Source organism: Lissotriton helveticus, chromosome 5_1, assembly GCF_964261635.1.
Source record: "Lissotriton helveticus chromosome 5_1, aLisHel1.1, whole genome shotgun sequence".
Lineage (NCBI taxonomy): Eukaryota > Metazoa > Chordata > Amphibia > Caudata > Salamandridae > Lissotriton > Lissotriton helveticus.
This window is the reverse complement of record NC_136065.1, coordinates 109,843,593-109,860,595: the sequence shown is the minus strand read 5'-3', so window position 1 is coordinate 109,860,595 and position 17,003 is coordinate 109,843,593. Positions and strand designations below refer to the sequence as shown.

The 17,003-nt window shown below is 43.0% G+C and overlaps 1 protein-coding gene across 1 annotated transcript in view; it reads right to left on the bottom strand.

Moving 5' to 3' along the window:
- Window positions 1-17,003, bottom strand: part of NR5A1 (nuclear receptor subfamily 5 group A member 1) — a 441,357-nt gene that overhangs the window by 99,930 nt on the left and 324,424 nt on the right. Inside the window, exon 6 of the mRNA XM_078641831.1 lies at window positions 4,918-5,037. Within this exon, the coding sequence (XP_078497957.1) occupies window positions 4,918-5,037 (120 nt within the window). The remainder of the gene's footprint in view (window positions 1-4,917; window positions 5,038-17,003) is intronic.

The window sequence follows — 17,003 nt, the reverse complement described above, 5'->3', positions numbered from 1 at the left end:
GTAAGAGCTACTTATGTTGAATGACAATCATTCCATTAGTGGCCACCAGATGCAAGATTGGCAGCAGTGATCACCTGAGTGGATCAGGAATGGTTGCCGGTAGGCCTGGGCGGAGGTTGCAGAGTTCTAGTCTGTGTAACTCCACGAAGTGCTGCAAAAACTCTGCCGTGCTCCGCGGAGTTCTGCTCGTGGCAGAATCTATTAAGTCACACTGAATTTAAGCGGCAGGAGTTTGTCCTGTGCTGAATATTCAGTGCGAGCAGCACTCTGTGCCGCGCCGGAGTGCACTGCTGCTTTCTACTCCAGCTTCAGCTTCCTCAACGTGAACAGTTGTGAACTGCCGCGACCGCCCACATTGAGAAATCTTGCTGGGAGGAAGTCTAGCGCGTGATTATTTTCTTGCGAGCACTCGCCAAATTCACGTTGGCAAGTCACGAGAGAGAAAAAACTCTGCTCCGCATTGCTTCGCTGAGTTTTGCAGAACTCCAAGAACTCGATCTGTGGAGCGGAATTCTTCGCCCATCCTTAGTTGCCAGCAATATTGTGAAAAAGGCTTTACTAATTTGGAATCCCTCTATTTGGGGAATACGCAACAGTCATATCTCCAAAGCACTCACACCAAGGTAATAATGTTAAGAAGACGTCTTCCCAAAGCTGCATGATTTATCCCTGTAATATCAGCCTTAAATATATTTTGGTCGTTCAACCTTTTTTCTCCAAACATCAGCATAAGTATTCCGAACAGACACCATTTGTTCTTGAAGGATGAATGACGGTACAACGCGTACCGTTTCAATGCGTGCTTTCACAACGCGTCTTTAACAACGCAACACGTTACCACGACTTGCGTTGGAGGGGCGCGGATAGTGAATAGTATAATTTACTATTCTAACACCAGTCCCCGTGGATAGTAGGGAAGGTGTTGGAATAGTAAATATACTATTCTTTATCCTTTAGCGCCCTCCAGCGCAAGTCGTGGTTACGACTTGCGTTGTAAAGGACTCGTCGTAAAAGCACTGCAGGGTAACATCCGCGTTGAAAAGGATGTTCCCCATTCTTGAATACATGCTTGTCAATTTTGGTAACATTATATATAATCAACCAAGTAAAAGGTTCTAATTCAGTAGGCTGAGCTGCACACAGGAAATCTACTTAGCTTATGATAGCTCACAAGCTACTTATTGGGTCATTTAACATCATAGCTCAGTCCATCAAAACACCACTGAAAGACCCGGCACCAGAAACTGACCTGCCTCTCTGCTGCGTATCTTAGAAAAGTCTGGATATTTGTTTAAATTGACCTGTATTGTAGAAATCAGATGTGTTTATGTGATAGGAAAGTCTATCCGTCTGCCTCTGCATGAATTAGTAAAGGCTAATTTAAAGACCATCCCTGGCATCAACAGCACTGTCCCAGAGTTAACTACTATAGTATTTTTCCTGTGCCTTTATTGCCATTAATGCCTTGGAAGGGTAATTTTAGGCAATGAAAACGGCAGTCTTACTTTTAGGTCTGTAGCACTGTAGACACAATAAAAAGACTATCTCTTCAGTACTGATGATAGCCCAGCATTATCTACAGTGATAGACACATAAATGAGGAACCCTCTTTTGTATTGCTCAAGATTTGTTCTTTGTCCACTTTAAAGATGTCACGCATGATGTGAGCAGCAGGACCTATGCTGGCAATGGGCATTTCAGCCTCTTCGGCCCGGCTTGCTTGAATCCTGATGGAGCAGTGAGAAAGGGACTCATGTCTGAGTATACCCTGCCACACCTATAGTGGCCAAAAACGATACAGAAAAGGGGGTGGTGATGAACGGTGTTGGATCTAGCCCTGATCTCTTGACTGGGTGAGAGTACTCTGCTTAATTCTGAGACTCTGTCCATCACCACCCCTTGTTGTAAATAATTTTGTCCACCCTAAGCGTGGAAGGGTATACTCAGATGTGAGTCCCTTGCTCATTGCACCATCAGGATTCAAGCAAGCCGGGCCGAAGACGCCTGAAATGGCAGAAACCGGTCCCCGGAAGCTTGTTTCCTTCCCAGTGTAAGAATTGGCTTTTGTAGTCTGGTCTGCCCTGTTCCCATGATGCACTGGGCCAGGGACAGACTAATTTGCATACAGCCAGGTTCTGAAACTGGGATGGTGCAATGAGCTAAAAAACGGTGTTGGATCTAGCCCTGATCTCTTGACTGGGTGAGAGTACTCTGCTTAATTCAGAGACTCTGTCCATCACCACCCCTTGTTGTAAATTATGGCAATGGGGTGGGGGGCTGAGGTGGCGAGTCTATGCACAGTTCCTCAGGGTCTGTTGACCTACTCATAACATTTAATTACAAGTATTAGGAAATTGTTCCTTAGGCCCATATATTCAGGGCCACAATTGATATGTAAATGTTTGTGGACCACCCTGAATTTGAGGATGGCAGCTATGAATATCTATCAACTATTTAAATAATAATATTTCACTGCACTCCAAGAAGGTACACCTGTACTCCTCAATGAGGTCTTCTCAGAACTTTGTGTCTTGGGAACCTCATGATCCGCCATCAGCCCCACGCCTTCTGAAACAAAGAGGGATACCCCAGCACCACAGGGTGGAGGTACCCACTGCCCAGTCTAATAGCCACCAACTCTTCAGAGGTTTCAAAATCTGTGGTACATTACCAGCCAACAAGTAAGCAAAGGCATAAGAAACTGCACCCTACTCCTTTTCTGCCCTAAAATGACCGGAAGTAATTTGGAATGAGAAGATTTTTATATTATTTTTTTTGTTTTTTAAGAGAGAGAAATTATATGAAACTAAATGAAAAAAAGAACTGTTATCGTTTTGTGCCCTCTAGAGATTGTTGTCGATGTTCAGAAAATGCACGAAGTCGAAGAATAAATATAAATTATATAAGGAAATAAGAGGGAGAGTCAAAGGGACCCCTCAATGTAATGGGAGCTCTTTCCCTCTCATAATTTTGGAATATGATTAGCAGAGGCTAATGTTCAAGGGGCTTTGCATCGTTCATAAGGCTCTGTATGGAAGGGCACCCAATTACGTGAAGACACGTTTGTTTTCCTACAGACCAGCTAGGGAGCTTAGATCGGCTGAAGCAGCTCTCCTTGTCCAGCCGCGTTGTAGGTTGGCTACGGTGGGAGGTCGTGCATTCTCACACACCCTACCAGCGCTATGGAATAAACTGCCTCTAGATCTGCGAAAGGACATTAAGTTAATGTCTTTCAGAAAGAAATTAAAAACACTGCTGTTTCAGCTAGCATGGGGTGGTTCCTAAAAGATTAAATCTGCTGTAGCCCTTGAGTTGCCTGTGGACCCTGTCAAAGCACTTAGAGACCTCTGGGTTATAGTGCGCTATATAAATCAAATAAATAAATAAATAAATAAATCTGAAGTTCTGTTTCCAGCAGACTTGGGGAGCAGCCTTCATGTCTAGACTGTTCAGTTCTCAATCATGTGTTTTATGCTGCAACAACCTAGGTGGATAACAGACCATGAACCTTGCGTTGATCAAGAAGAATCTGCATGCCATGATTGGTCGGTCATTCTAGGTCACACTTTTAAAGTTGTGTGAGCACAACCACCTGCAAGGGTAGAAGACCATAAAGCCACCTTCAACGAAGCAGAGGCTCTACAACCATCTTTCTGCCGGAATTGAGGGTGGTAATGTTAAGTTACAACCGCTTGCTCTCCCAGCATGACATGTCAGTCCTCCATGAGATAATCGACATGTCAGCTCAAGGGCTATGCCACGACCACTTATGAAGGTGGACGTCTTTGGTTCATTTACACGGAGCTTGATAAACGTTTGATCAATGATGCGGAGGGGGATAATAACTGCGGTCGGTGGGGAAGTGTCAGTAAATAACCATCTGTTGGACATATCATATGCCCAGGTAACCGCCAGAGAGTGGCTAGCACAAGCAGAGTTAGACCCCATAGAGTAATACCCCTTAGCACAGCTTGTGGAAAAATGACCGAAGGTTATGCCAAGCTTTCGTACATAATGATCTCAGTGCGCGATGCCATGGATAACGTCATGGAATGTTAACCACCATGGGTGAATTAATCTGGACCCGGGGGGGTAGAAGTGCATCATTCTATAAATGGTCAGGGTGCTAGACCCTGCAGTGTCTTTAATCCACATATTTTTAGGGTAACAGACAGTGGTCCTATGCTGACGTGTTGGGTTGTTGCACTCTTCAAACTAACCAAAGAGACTGTTACATGGTAAGGACACCAGTTCACTACTGGGCCACCATTTAGGACCTTGCACAAAATGTGCAATGGGACTGGTGTTGAGGTTCAATAACAGACCCTTATTTGTGGCCGCTTATCTGTCAGTGTGGGTAACAGTACCTGCTAGTGACCCTGAATGCCTCACTGTGGACACGTGTATTAGAGTAAGTGTGATTGGGCATTCACCATACCTGACTGTTTTACATGTACGCATGAACGCCTTGTGACTATTGGTGGATACAAGTAAAGATCAACTTTGAAAACTCTAGTAACAATTTTTTAGCAAAGCTGATTATGGTCCTTGTGGCAAGTATACTTGGTTAGGTCTGGGTGAGTTTCTGCATCTTTGTCTGCCGGAGCATGCTACCAAGCCAGGCGGTATTTGCAATTAATCTCTGCCTGTTGTCTAATATGAGTTATAATCTTTTTTTCATACACCAATGGTCCCAATAGTATGTCACTCACTAGTTATGAAGCAGTTCCCACAACATAGAGCCACAAAGTGGGAGCAATGGATATGAAAACAATTGTTGTCCTACTTAGGCTCCAGGTTTGAAAATGTGTGGATGAGAATGGTGATAAGTACTTAAGAGAGCAAAAGGTGTATTTTGTCAAACTCATGCAAGCACTTCTGCTGTGTGAAGTGCCACCACAAAGGGATCTCTGTTACCTCTTGGCCGGTGACCAGGAGTATGCTGTTCTCCTTTCCATGTTGAATCTGGCGGTAAATGTGATCGAAAACCAGCAGCTCGCTCCAGCAGTTCTGCAGCAGTATCATCTGATCCCCCACCTGAAAGAGAGCGCAGAGGGAATACACTTAAATTAGGAGCCATCAGAGAGGAGAAGATTCGGTTGGCAAGTGTCAGAGCAAAGTTGGAATAAAGTTCACTTAGCGCCCTTCAGATCCCAACGTTCAGTTAGTAACCTTCAGAGCCCAGAGGGGAGAAAGTTCAGTTAGCAGCCATCAGAGCAAAGACAGAAGAAAGTTCAGTTAGCAGCCATCAGAGCAAAGACAGAAGAAAGTTCATTTAGCAGCCATCAGAGCAAAGAGAGAAGACAATTGTGTTAGCAGGTATCAGAGCAAAGAGGGAAGAACGTTCTCTTGGCACCCTTCATATCCCAAAGTTCAGTTGGCAACATTCAGAGCACATAAGGAAGAAGCTTCAATTAGTAGCCATCAGAGCACAGACAGAAGAAAATTCGCTTAGCACCTATCAGAGCAAAGATGCAAGAATGTTTAGTTAGCAGCTGTCAGAACCCAAAGTTCAGTTAGCAACCATCAGGGAACACAGGAAAGAAAGTTCACTTAGCAGCCATCTACCTCACAACACAGACAGCACAATGCATCCTTATTTGCCTGAAAGAATAATATAAGACTTATATAAATTGTTTTTGTGTTGTGATAAACCACAGTTTTCCTCCAAACCTTCCACCACAACTCCACTAGGGCTCATGTATATTACCTCTGGATGCTACTCGAGCATAAAAAGCTCCTCAAAATGCAAACTGGGAAAGAACAATTTTTTGGCTTGGAATTATGATGCAAATATATAATTGACGTGAACCAGTCGGAGACAAAAATGTATGGAGGGACTCATACGGTAATCTTAAATCTTTGCAAAATATTTGTAGAGTGAAAAAAGAGGGTCAGAGGGCGCCACGAGACAGCTACTCACTGGGGTCATGAGGGCCTGGGTGAGAGGATGAGTCCAGCCAATAGAACCCCCTTACCCAGCAGTGTGTCAGAGGATTTGTGCTTGCACATGCGCAGACCAGCAGAGTGTGTTCATTTGCATTCTTCATGCAGAGCAATGGAGCTATAGCAAAGCCGACTGGTTGACTGTGAGTAAAAATAAACTACTAGGAGAACAAGAAGCAAAGCAGCTATGAGTGACTGGATTATTTGTGGAAATATTTGGAAAGATACTCAAGACGTCACTATCAGAAGCGCAGAGTAGGGTTTGAAGATCAGCGACAGAAGGGGACCTGGAATAGTTCCTAAGTTGTTTTACTTTGTTCAGCTGTTGTTCTGGAACTTGGCTACTGGCTGGACGTACACATTACTGTAACACACAGTAACCCTACTAAGACCCCATTATGAATGGCGTTAATCCACCTGAAATCATAATTTCGAATAGAATTCCGCCACTCACAATTCCAAGCAGACTGTTCTTTTAGGGTTTAAAATGTCCAAGTATATTAATTCAGCACCCAGTAATCCTGGGTCCACAAACTGCGGACATTGTACATCCAGACCAGAACACACTGAGCCCGGTTTCACAGTGAAACCACTGCTGTGAGGGGGCAGGGTCTGCAGGTAGGAGGAGACTGGCCTGCGTCCTGTCTGAACCCTGCAGTACCATGGGCGAGCATATAAAGGATGCTCCTGGCATAGGGGGAGACACAGAGCACAGGCTGTGCTTGGGGCAAACAACCTGTCTTGAAGAAAGAAAGAAAGAAAGAAAGAAAGAAAGAAAGAAAGAAAGAAAGAAAGAAAGAAAGAAAGAAAGAAAGAAAGAAATACAAAGAGAGGGAGAAAGAAAGAAATGAAGGAAGGAAGGAAGGAAAGAGGAAAGAAAGAAAGAAAGAAAGACAAAGAAAGAAAGAAATGAAGGAAGAAAGAAAGAAAGAAAGAAAGAAAGAAAGAAAGAAAAAAAGAAAGAAAGAAAGGAAGGAAGGAAGGAAAGAGGAAAGAAAGACAGAAAGAAAGAAAGAAAGAAAGAAAGAAAGAAAGAAAGAAAGAAAGAAAGAAAGAAAGACAAAGAGATGGAGAAAGAAAGAAAGAAAGAAAGAAAGAAACGAAGGAAAGAAAGAAAGAAAGAAAGACAAAGAGAGGGAGAAAGAAAGACATGAAGGAAGGAAGGAAGGAAGGAAGGAAAGAGTAAAGAAAGAAAGGAAGGAAGGAAGGAAGGAAAGAAAGAGGAAAGAAAGATAGAAAGAAAGAAGGAAAGAAAGAAAGAAAGAAAGAAAGAAAGGAAAAAAAGAAAGAAAGAAAGAAAGAAAGAAATAATAATAATAATAATAATAGGGGCATTTATAAAGCGCTGAGTTACGCACACCGGCGTGTCCCCGCGCTGAAAAGTGGGAGAGGCGGCAAACAGGGAAGAACAGCTGCCAGGCAGGCATTTATCTAACATAGAGGTGGGTTTTTAATTTCGCTCGAAACCTCATTTCTTCAGGTTCCAGGCGCAAATCCGCTGGGAGTTTGTTCCAGTAGTTTGCCGCTAAATACCTAAAGGATCTCCCTCCCATGCGAGCTTTCTTCACCTTGGGGATCCTCAACTGTCCCCCCCCCGTGGATCTGAGCGCTCGAGCAGGTTCATAGGCTTCAATCAATCTCTGCAGTGGTCGATGTGCCCTCCCATTCAAGATCCTGTGACAGGTGCAGAGTGCCTTGTACTCTACTCTGCTCCTCACAGGGAGCCAATGTAGCTTCTGCAGGGCCATCCTCGAGGATGCCCTTTTGGGCAGTCTAAGGATCAAGCGCGCTGCCGCATTTTGCCACACTTGAAGGCGGCCCATGCTTTTCTCCGGTACCCCCAGGTACAGCAGGTTCGCATAGTCTAGCCTTGTGGTCACCAGAGCATGTACCAGGGTTTGACGGGCTTCCATCGGCAGTAAATCCAAGACTTTCCTCAATTTTTTCAGGACCCCAAAACACACTCCAACCACCCGGTTGATCTGGGGCCCAAAAGTAAGGCCCGCATCAAACCATACTCCTAAGTTTTTTGCCTCCTGGCAGGGGGTGGGAGTCTGTCCTAAACAGGGTGGCCACCAAGCCGACGACCAAGCAGACTGGGCTCTCCCTACCACCAACACCTCTGTCTTGCTGCCATTAAGTTTCAAACAATTGATGGCCATCCAATCGGCAAGCTCTTTCATGCACGATCGGAAGCCATCTGCAGCAAGACAGGGCGCATGCGATAGGGAGATAACCAGCTGCGTATCGTCGGCATAAGATACCATTTGGAGGCCATGGCTCTCCACAATGGAGGCTACCGGCGCTACATACAAATTAAAAAGGGTCGGGCTCAGGGACGAGCCCTGAGGCACGCCCTGGGCCAGAAGTACCCCTTTAGAATAGCAGTCGCCTTGCCTCACTTGGAAGCATCTTCCCGTTAGGAAGGCCTGGATCCACCTCAGCGCAGTGTTCGCGATGCCACCTCTGTTCAGACACTGTAGCAAGGTGGTGTGTGCTACAGTGTCGAACGCCGCGCTGAGGTCCAACAGGATCAGGGCCATAGTTTGCCCCTCATCTACGCCCTGTCTCAGATGTTCTGTTGCCATGAGAAGGGCGGACTCTGTAGAATGGCGCGGTCTAAAACCAAACTGCGTAGCGTGGAGCAAGAACGAAAGAAAGAACGAAAGAAAAGAACGGAGATTGCAACTGAAGAGACAAGCTGGCTGGCGTGGCAGCCTCCTGCGGGTCCTGGGTTCCCTATGACATTGTTAGCCTCTGCTTTTCATTTCTTTCTCATTTGCATTAAGAACCTTTATTTCTGTCGAACACAGATGTGTCAATCGACTTCCCATTTCTCTGACTTGTATGTGTGGCGCCATCTGTGATCCCTCCTTTCATGGGAAGAACACTGCCTCCTGCTCGACATCTCTCAAGTGCACACCCACATCGCAGCTCACACGCACAGAGGCAGTCAGTGCACCGTGCGGAGGAATAACCTCAGTTACCCCCGAGCAAATCTGAAAATAAACTTGGCGTTGCCAGGTTATTATTTTTTTAAAAGCATAGGAGAACATTCTCTTCATTGTCTATCCTCCCTCAACCCACACACGTGGCGAGGGATATTTCTGTGTTTTCTTCCTTCAAAATCAAATTGTCATATTTCTAGAAAGCACAATAAAAAGGAAATAGCTTTTCAAACGAATTGTGAACACGTCATTGAAAGTAAGCAGATACAGGCTTCTCTTTGGTGCTAAAACAGCTCCCAGTGGATCATCAGAGCAGCTAGATCATAATACTAAGTACATTGTCAAAAATTCAATCTTTCCAGGTTCCTAAACCTCTTTAATTTTTTTTTCATGGGGAGGGACCCATTACCTCTATATCATCTATTTTATTTTACAGAATATTAATCTATGGTGTATTCCAAAAGCTTTTTCGGTATTTCAAAAAACATTGATGAGTTAATTAGGCTCGGGTGGAATTTCAATTACACCAGAGTAATTGCAGAAATTTTGGTAATTCCACATTACTCTTTGACACAAAATTACTGATTAAAATGCAATTTCTCATGGTTCCGCAATTAAGGGAAATTTGAAGAAAAAAATCCAACTGTGAGAGCACGTTGAACGTGCACGAGTGGCCGGTCGCTATTCCTGTCAAAATGCACTCTTATGTCCCTTGTGGATGCAAGGATGCATTTTCTGCTAAGAAAATAGCGCTAGTGCCAGGTGTAAGTTGTGTGAAAATGAATCCCCAAGAGCACATTTAGCGTGTGTGCATTTAGTGGTCTTTCGTAGTGCAAAATACATTTGTGTGCCCGTTTTGGATGCGCGGGGCTTTTTAGGGCTAAGTAGTAGCGCTAAATGGAGATTCATTCTTATGCATGTATTTATGCGTAATATCGCTGAATTCTTAGGTAATTCCATGTGATTGCACTAAACTTAATTACACGAGTTATGCCCACCCCTAATATTAATACTAACTTCTCTAGAATCCTGGAATTTCATATTGCATGAAGAAATCTTTTTCAAAGTCAGAAAAACGCTACTGTTCTTTAATTGGTTGAAAGTGTTGGTTTTTAAATGCTCTGCACAAAACATCAAAAGAGCAGTGTCTTGTAATTCATGTTACAAACCTACCAGAAAATATACATCAAAGGCCACTGAATGTGAGGGTGTGCTTAGTGCTTTTGTAAATCAAAGGCACTAACGGCCAGATTCATCAAGCTTAATTGCGCTCGCAAAGGGCCAGATTCTGAGAATCTGGCCCTTTGCGAGTGCAATTTTTGCATTTGGGATTCATCATCCCAAATGCAAAATTCGCTAATAAAAAATGTGCACATTTGCGATGAATTGCATTTAAGGAATCTCTTTTTGAGATTCCTTAAATGCTATTCATGAACCATTTTTAAATTGCGAAATCGCAATTTTGGGCCGCTATTTACCACGTGGTCAGACCTCGTGGTAAATAACAAACTTAGAAAAATGCACTTAAATGCATTTTTCTAAGTTGCATGTTACACACACACATGTCCTTTGGACATGTGTGTGCGCAACATCAATGTAGATTACATTTCAGGGTTGCTACAGGGTGTCCTTTGGACACCCCTGATCCCTTGAAATCGCATCCTTATTTGCGATTAGCTAATTGCTAATCGCTAATAAGGAATAACGCCCCATGCATTCCTATAGGCCTGTAGGCCCATAGGAATGCATGGGGAGTTATTCCTTATTAGCGATTAGCAATTAGCTAATCGCAAATAAGGAACATGTAGGAATCGCAATATTTATTGCAATTCCTACATGAATTCCGTTTTGCAAGTCCTTAATAGCGATTCGTTATGAATCGCTATTAGGGGCTTGCAAAACGGGAGAATGATGAATCAGGCTGTTAGTGGTCTTTCTTAGTGCAAAATGTATTTGTGTGTCCGTTTTGGATGCGCGGGGCTTTTTAGGGCTAAGTAGTAGAGCTAAATGGAGATTTATTCTTCTGCATGTATCTATGCTTAATATCACTGAATTCTTACGTAATTCCATGAGATTGCACTACACTTAATTACGCAAGTTATGCCCACCCCTATTATTAATACTAACTTCTGTAGAATTCTGGAATTTCATATTGCATGAAGAAATCTTTTTCGAAATCAGAAAAATGCTACTGTTCTTTAATTGGTTGAAAGTATTGTTTTTTAAATGCTCTGCACAAAACATCAAAAGAGCAGTGCCTTGTAATTCATGTTACAAACCTACCAGAAAATATACATCAAAGGCCACTGAATGTGAGTGTGTGCTTAGTGCTTTTGTAAATAAAAGGCAATATGTCCCATTGGTCCCAGGCTAGAGAGCGGGTGCATGTCTGTAAGAAACTGGGTATTCCGTTGACTGGGATGTGAGCCCTGGTCAAGCAGCAACCAAATTTCAGTTAAATTGGATATCTGGTCATACTGGGACAAAGGCACAAGTTCAGACCAACAGCAATGTAGCGCAGGCTGGCTACAGGAACCCAGTACAGCTCGCTGAACAAAGTACCGTCAATCCTGGTTTGCTGGGCATTGAGAGAGTCCGTATCGAAGATGCATCGCACAGCCAAGGTGATGTGTCAGTTTCAAGATGTGGAGAAGCTGCGATACAACGTCAGGCATCGTTGTTGAGGATCCTGTCGACAAGGGCTTGAGAAGCGAAGTCGGGCGTCCAGGATGCGTCTCGCAATTGGATCGATGTGTTGGTTCTGAGAAGCTGCAGGCTATGATGCGGCACCTGTCGAAGTCGTCGAGGCTGCAGTCAATAAGGGATACCAGGGCCTGTGCTGTGGCTGCATCATGCAGTAGCAGTTCCGACGAGGCAGTGGGCTGCTCGGTGTTGCACAGTGCAGCAGAGAGGAAGCATTGGTTCTGCAGGATCCACAGAGGCGGGAAGATCACCTTAGGCCCACTCCCAAGGACTGAGGTGGCATACTTTGACAGGATAGACTCACAGATGGCAGAGTCCAAGTGCTGGGGTCGAGGCTATTAGAGTCTTCTGTCAGTAAGGCTCAAGTCAGGAGGCCAACCAACTAGTCTTTAGAGTCCTCTTGGGTCCTGGGTTCAACAGATGCAGATCCAGTCTTTCTCACCCTGGCAAGAGGGCAGCAGGTCAGCACAGCAGGGCAGCATTTTTTCAGAACAGTAGTCCAGAAGAGTGGCAGTCCTTTCAGCAGCACAGTAATCCTTTTTCCTGGCAGAGTCTCCACAGGTCTAGAAATGTACTGTAGAGTTGGGTCTAAGGGTGACCTACTTGTACCTGGTGCCCACTTTGAAGTGAAGAATGCTTATAGAGGTTTCCAGCCCCCCCCCGCGGGGTATAAGGTATCTCTTTCCTCCTAGTCCTGGCCCCAGCTTGTCTGGGGTCACAAATGACAAGCTCTACTTCATAAGTCAGACCCATCTTGCCAACACCTGTCTTCCCTGTGTCTCTAAGTCTGGGAGCAATACTCAAAGACTAACTTCCAACAAGACCTAGTCATGTGACCCAGGAGGATGCAGGCACCAAATGGAACATGTCAAATTTCTAAAAGTGGCATTTTAGAATTGTGATTAAAAATCAGACTTTAGCATTAAAGAGGTCTTTAATTACAATTCTTTAGACAACATACTTGGCTTGCCTACATGGTTCAAATTGTAAGTTACAGCCTATTAAATGAAATATGGTAACGCCAATGTTATCCTATGGGAGAGGTAGGCCATGCAGTAGCGAAAACGTGTCCAACCGTTTAAATACACTGCACCCTGCCTCTGGGCTGTCGAGGGCATAGCCAGAGGGTTACTTCTACGTATTAAAAAATAACATTTGGGCCTGACAAAAGGTCTTTTCTTCCAGGTTGAAATTGCAGTTTAAAACTGCCTACACAGGCTCCAATGGCAGACTTGAGACATGTTTGAAGGGCTACTTAAGTGGGTGGCACAATCAGTGCTGCAGTCCCACTGGTAGCATTTAATTTACAGGTCCTGGGCACATGTAGTACCACCTTACTAGGGACTCACAAGTAAATTAAAAAGGCCAATTAAGTGTAAGCCAATTCTACTATGCTTAAAGTAGAGAACACAAACACGTTAGCACTGACTAGCAGTGATAAGGTGCACAGAGTCCTAAAAGTCAACCAAATCAGGCTCAGAAAACAGGAGGGTCAAGGCAAAATGTTTGGAGATAATCATGCAGAAAGGGCCTAGTCCAACAAAGTCACTTATATTGTGAAGAGATGTGTCTTTAGACCAATTCTAAAAAGGAACAAGACATTTACGCCGTGCTTGACAATATTTGTACATTTTGTGTATACTCAATTCAACTCAACACAACTGAATAAAAAATTATATCCTTCTGATTTTGTGCAATCAAATAGTTTTACACAATTGTACACAATATATATGATTGTTTTTAATTGAATTTAGAAAAATAAAACTACTTTTTCATTTGTACTAAAAAGTCAATGATTTTGTGATTTTAGGAGAGAGTCTCCACACATATTGTAGTATTCTTGTGATGAAACTCTGCATTTAATGTGAAATAATGAGTTGTTATGCAGATATACAAACAGGTGGGCTTGAGTCTCCGCAGGGTTATTGGTCCCACCTAATAGTGTAGGGTTAGTTTCTCTTACAGATCCCATTTTGAGGATAGCAGGTGTGCACACAGAGTTGCAGTTTGGAAGCAGAAGCCTTCCTCAGATGTCATCTGGCCTACCAAAGCTTCAGTACCTTCCCATTAAAGATACATCCTTTTATGAGCCGGCTTGTATCAATGTGTCAGTTTAGTCCTGACTCCCTCATATTTCTCCCCGGAGTTACGGTTGCAGCCAATACAGGAGCCACCACATTTACAACCACCTGTTGAGAATACATAAGCATATAGTGAGCCTCCATGGTGGATGAAGTGGGTCTCCTTAGGCGGGTAGGAGATTGCCAGGGGACTAAAAGAATGGTTCATGCTTCCCCTAGAAGAGTCCTTGGAATGCATATGTGTTAATAAGTGACTGAGTCACAGAAAACAGTAAACAATTCTGAGTAGTGTACATCAGGTCTAAGATGTCCTTTATTCTATAAAAGTGCAGAATGGTCACACGGAAATGGGGGTGAGGGGTTTGAAAGGAAACTCTTCTGGAGCTGTGGTAGCAGGATGCCTGCAGCAGCAACGCCTTCCAGGATACCACGCCATTTTGGATGCTACAAACAGAGGCAAAGTCAGGCCTTTTGTAGTGGGAGGAACCTAGCGAGCTAGTTTCAAAAGAAGTGATGACCACTGGGTGAGGTTTTGGTCTGTAGACCTTTTGGACAAACAGATTTCAGAGAGTTAGAGGCAGGGCAGGGGCAGGGCTACTTTTGCAGAAATAAGGGTTTCCCATTGGCAGTCATGGGGAGCACCAGCTGTGAAAGAGGACTTCTATCCTGACAAACTTCTTCTTTCCAAGAAAGTGACAATTATTGATGACAGGACATGAGACTCAAAAAGGAAAGTAACCAGCTGGGAAACAACTTCTATCCTCATTTCCTCTATAATTTAAAGCCAACCATATAGGGGCCTGTACACAAAGGTGTCAGAGATCTCCTTAGGGAAAATATAGGAAAAATGATTACAGTTTAATATTTCTTTAAAAAGTTCTTTAAAACTATTTACTATTAATTATAACTGCAAATACTTTAAAATATTTGTTATTAACATAGAATAAATGAAATAAAATGGTACATCACATTAACCCAATATGTATTAAATAATTTATTTATTTAAATATATTCAATTTAAAATGAATTTTTATTAAAGAATTATTAAACAAAACCCACCCACAGGAACATGTTCATTGTTTTTCATATGTATTAAACTGAGTTAAAAGTTGTTTCGAAATTATTTAAATACGTTAACAAAAGTTTGAAAGTGTAATTTACTTTTTTAATGTAAGTTTATTACATTTTAAAATAATACACAAGTATTTACTAACTATAAAATGCACATGCATATATTAAAGTGAAATTGACTTTATTAATTCAACATTATTTCATATGGGGAATACATCAAGCCTCAGCCTCCATTTTAACCTGTTGGGATTCAAACCATGGAGTTAAATGCATGTCATTTTTCTGACAACTGGGGACACTACAGCAAACTTATGATGCTGTACCTTTGCCTCAAATTGTAAAGCGCTCTGATATCCTTCGGGATCAAGTTCGCGCTATATAAAACTTTATAAATAAATAAATCCTGACCTCACCCTTCTTCCCAGATGACTGGCACCCATAGTAGATTCATTCTGGAGCTGTCCATGACAGAAGGAACTGTTGGACATATTTGTGAGTAAAAGACTGTCACCCGGAATAAGAAAGTTCAGACTGTGTTGGAAGGAATACGGTTGCATGCGTTGACAAGACAAGGGATCCTGAATTGTTAAGGAATATGAACCATATCATAACTGTATAATGTGAAAACAGGAAATAAACGCCCTTTTTAATCTATGAGAATCTGGGTTTTCTTAAAAGGGACATCATTATCACTCACAGCGTTATTCATCCAGCCACTCCTCACCACTTGGCTAACAGGTTGAGACTGTCCGGATGTTCAACAGTCTCCATGTAGCGGATAAACATCTATTCCAGAACTTCTAGCTCTCAAAATGTAGCATACAAGGGTTCAATCTTGTTCAGACCATGCACCAAGAATTTGGAACTCACTCTCACCTGCATTACACCCAACCTTGTCCAAGTCTACATTCAAGAAAGATATGAAGCACCTTCTTTTCCAATGCTAATTCACGCTGAGCCCAGCAACCTGTTTCCCATTTGTCACCGACACCCCAGATGCTCTCTCCACTCTACCCCATTCTTCCTTCAGTCATCCATGCCAGTGGATAACCTCGTCTATCTCTTCATCACCAATAGATGCCTTGTACTCTGTCATAGTTGTCCTTTTATTGACGGGTGCTTGAATGGCCTGTGCCATATTTGTGCTATATAAAATCACATGAATAAAATAAATTATGAATTAGGGGTAACAAGATCTAACAGGGTGATTACTCTTTAAGGACAAGATTTCATGCCATCAAAGGCAATGTCATATATTTTTCCCTACATAGAAGATAACTTGTCTTGGTTCTAATTGAATTTGCAAACACTGCCCTACTCATAACAGAGATTTAAAAAAGACAATCTTTCAGGTGTTGACCTGGTTTATCCTTAATAATCAAGTCCAGAGGCAACCACATTATCTGCACACGTCTGATAATATAACCACATTTTAATCAATAAATTAAAGAGTGATAGAACAAGGGAGAAATCTTGGGGAGAGTAGGAGCATGGAGATGTTTATGTATATGATTTGATGACATTCATAATGAAGATGATGATGATGATGATAAACAAGATTTTAGAGCACGCAGATGCTCCTAAGAGTGTCCTGGCGCTAGTCCATCAGCAGATCGGTTATTGCAGGGTGAAAAGTCATGTTTTTAACTTCTTTTTTTTAAATGTATGCCCAGAGTTCTCCGGTCGCAGGTTCAGGGGAAGATTATTTGACTCAGAAGGACCCAGGAAGCATAATGAATGTCCACCAGTCCTAATCCGAGAGACTTTAGTGACCTTAGCTAAGGCCCAATTAGAAGATTGGAGATCCCTTGCAGGGCAGTAGAAAGGGGTTCTGCTGGACAAGTAACGTGGGCCAATCTGATGTAGAGCATGAATCGTCAACACCGGGGTCTTGAAAAGACTTTCCTTGCTGACAGGGAGCCAGTGCAAAGTATGAAGATGCTTAGAGATCCTGGTTCTAAAAGGAAGATTCAATAAAGTTGTGCCACAGCATTCTGAACCACCTGACGCCTATAGATTACATAGTCCTGCAGTCCAAGAAGCAAAGCGTTGGCGTCGTCCAAACAGAAAGTAATAAGGGCCTGGATAACAGTTTTCCTAGCTGGTAAAGTCAGAAAGAACATGAACTTTTTCAGTGCTCAAAGAGGCGAAAAACACATTCCAATCACTGAACTAATGCATGGTTGGAAAGGTAATCAGTTATCATAATTAACTCCTAGGTTCTTGACCACTTCTGTTTGAGAAACTCGGGGAC